The sequence below is a fragment of the Hylaeus volcanicus genome, unplaced genomic scaffold (genome assembly GCF_026283585.1).
Source record: "Hylaeus volcanicus isolate JK05 unplaced genomic scaffold, UHH_iyHylVolc1.0_haploid 12190, whole genome shotgun sequence".
NCBI classification, from domain to species: domain Eukaryota; kingdom Metazoa; phylum Arthropoda; class Insecta; order Hymenoptera; family Colletidae; genus Hylaeus; species Hylaeus volcanicus.
In genome coordinates this window covers 112748-114833 of record NW_026533140.1, presented here as the reverse complement: position 1 = coordinate 114833, position 2086 = coordinate 112748, and the positions used below count along the sequence as shown (strand labels likewise).

Below are 2086 nucleotides of genomic sequence, written 5' to 3'. Positions count from 1 at the left end.
GGGCCGCGGATTCGTCCGGCGCGTGCGCCGAAGAGGGCGGCGGTATCCCTCACCGTCGCCCCGCGCAGCGCCATGACCTATTCAGAGGTCATGGCAAAGGCGGTCGCTGGCGTGCGGTTACGGGATGTCGGGGTAACCGGCATCCGGTACCGCAAGGGGCAGACCGGGTCCTCCATTCTGGAGATCCCGGGCCCGGACAGCGCTGCCGGGGCGGACCGCCTCGCCTGTCGCCTGGCGGAGCTGTTCGCCGGCACGGACGTGAGGGTGTCCAGGCCGAGTAAATCCTCCGAGGCGCGGGTTAGCGGCCTGGACGAATCCGTCACGGGTAACCGGGTGCCGGGTGGACTAGGTCCAGACCGCCATCATCCGGCGTTCCGGGTCCGGGCTGGGCACCGTCTGGCTCCGCTGCCAGGCGGCTGCCATGAGGGCCCTCCTGGCGGCTGGCCGCCTGCTCGTCGGCTGGTCGTCCGCCCGAGTGGAGGCCTTACTTGCGCGAGCCCTCCGATGCTTCAGGTGCCTGGAGCTCGGGCACGTGCGGCAGAGATGCCCCCTCGAAGCGGACCGCGGGGACCGGTGCTACAGGTGCGCCGGTGCGGGCCACCGGGCACGAGAGTGCACGGCGCCCCTGCGCTGCCCGGTCTGTGCTGACCTGGGCAAGCCAGCCGACCACCGGCTCGGGGCCAAAAAATGTGCCCATCCACCGCCAAAGCAGGGGAGGAAGGCGCGCGTGACGACCCCGAGTTCGGGCGAATCTACACCGGTCAATCGACCGGCGGCAGATGCGCCGGCGCTGGCGCCGGCTGCGATGGAGGGAGGATCCGGCCCGGGGGAGGCCATGGACATGGCCTAAAGTTCATGCCCCCGGTACGGATCTTCCAAGCCAAACTCAACCACTCGGCCAGGGCGCAGGACTTATTTGTCCACTGCCTGGCCGAGTTAGGTGTGGGATTGGCGGTCGCCGCGGAGCCATACCGCGTCGTCGACCACCCGAACTGTGTGGCCGACGCGTTGGGCTCCGTGGTGATATTGGGCGGCGACACCGCGGCCCTCCGCGTGTTCACCCGCGGCGACGGGTTCGTCGGGGCGGAGTGCGGCGGCCTGGCCCTGATCGGGGTCTACGCCGCTCCGAGTGCCCCCCTCGCGGCGTTCGAGTGGCTGCTGGACGGGGTCCGGGACGCATTGTCCCGCTCTCCAGTAGCCCGAACGCTCGTGCTGGGCGACTTCAACGCCAAGTCCACGTCGTGGGGTGGCCCAGCAACGGACGCGTGGGGTCGGGCGAGCGCGGATCTCCGGCTGCTTAACCGGGGGTCAGTGAGCACGTGCGTGCGGTGGCAGGGCGAGTCGATCGTCGACTTGTCGTGGGCGACGCCTGCCGCCGCGCGTCTCGTGTCGGGATGGAGGGTAGCGGAGGAGGTGGAGTCCCTCAGTGACCACCTCTACATCCTTATGGATGTCTCCGCTGCCCCTCAGTACCATCCCGCTCGCAGACCCGCGCCGGGCCGACCGCCGCGCAGATGGGCGCTGAAGCGCTTGGAGAAGGACACCCTGATGCCGGCCACCCACGCCGCGTCCTGGCCGGATGCCCCGGCTGGACCGGTCGCGGACGTCGATCGGGAAGCTGACTGGTTTCGGGAGTCATTGATGGCGGCGTTCGACGCCGCCATTCCCCGAGCCAGGAGGCTCCCGAGGCGGGCCGCTTACTGGTGGAGCGACGAGATTGGCTGGCGATTAGTCTCGACATCGCCAACGCATTCAACACCCTGCCTTGGGGCACGATCCGGGAGGCGCTCCGAGAACACGGAGTGCCTCCATATCTACGGGTCGTGTTAGCCGACTACCTGTCGGACAGGTGGATCGAGTACTCTGGCTGAGGCGGGGTGCCGATACGTCGGAGGGTCAGCCGAGGCGTGCCCCAGGGGTCCGTTTTAGGACCCCTGTTATGGAACTTGGGGTACGACTCGGTGTTGCGCGGGCTCCTCCCACCCGGTGTCTTTGTGGTTTGCTACGCAGACGAAACATTGATCATCGCGGTCGGTCGGGTTGGGACCAGGGTCCACAGGCTGGCGGTACTAGCGGCCGCGATCGT

The 2086-nt window shown here is 68.6% G+C and overlaps 1 protein-coding gene across 1 annotated transcript; it reads left to right on the top strand.

The window, feature by feature from the left end:
- The first annotated feature begins 687 nt into the window (after positions 1-687).
- On the top strand, positions 688-1830 carry LOC128882804 (uncharacterized). Its single transcript, XM_054134571.1, has one exon. It carries the CDS (start codon positions 688-690, stop codon positions 1828-1830), a length of 1143 nt encoding a protein of 380 aa, XP_053990546.1.
- The last annotated feature ends 256 nt before the right edge of the window (positions 1831-2086 follow it).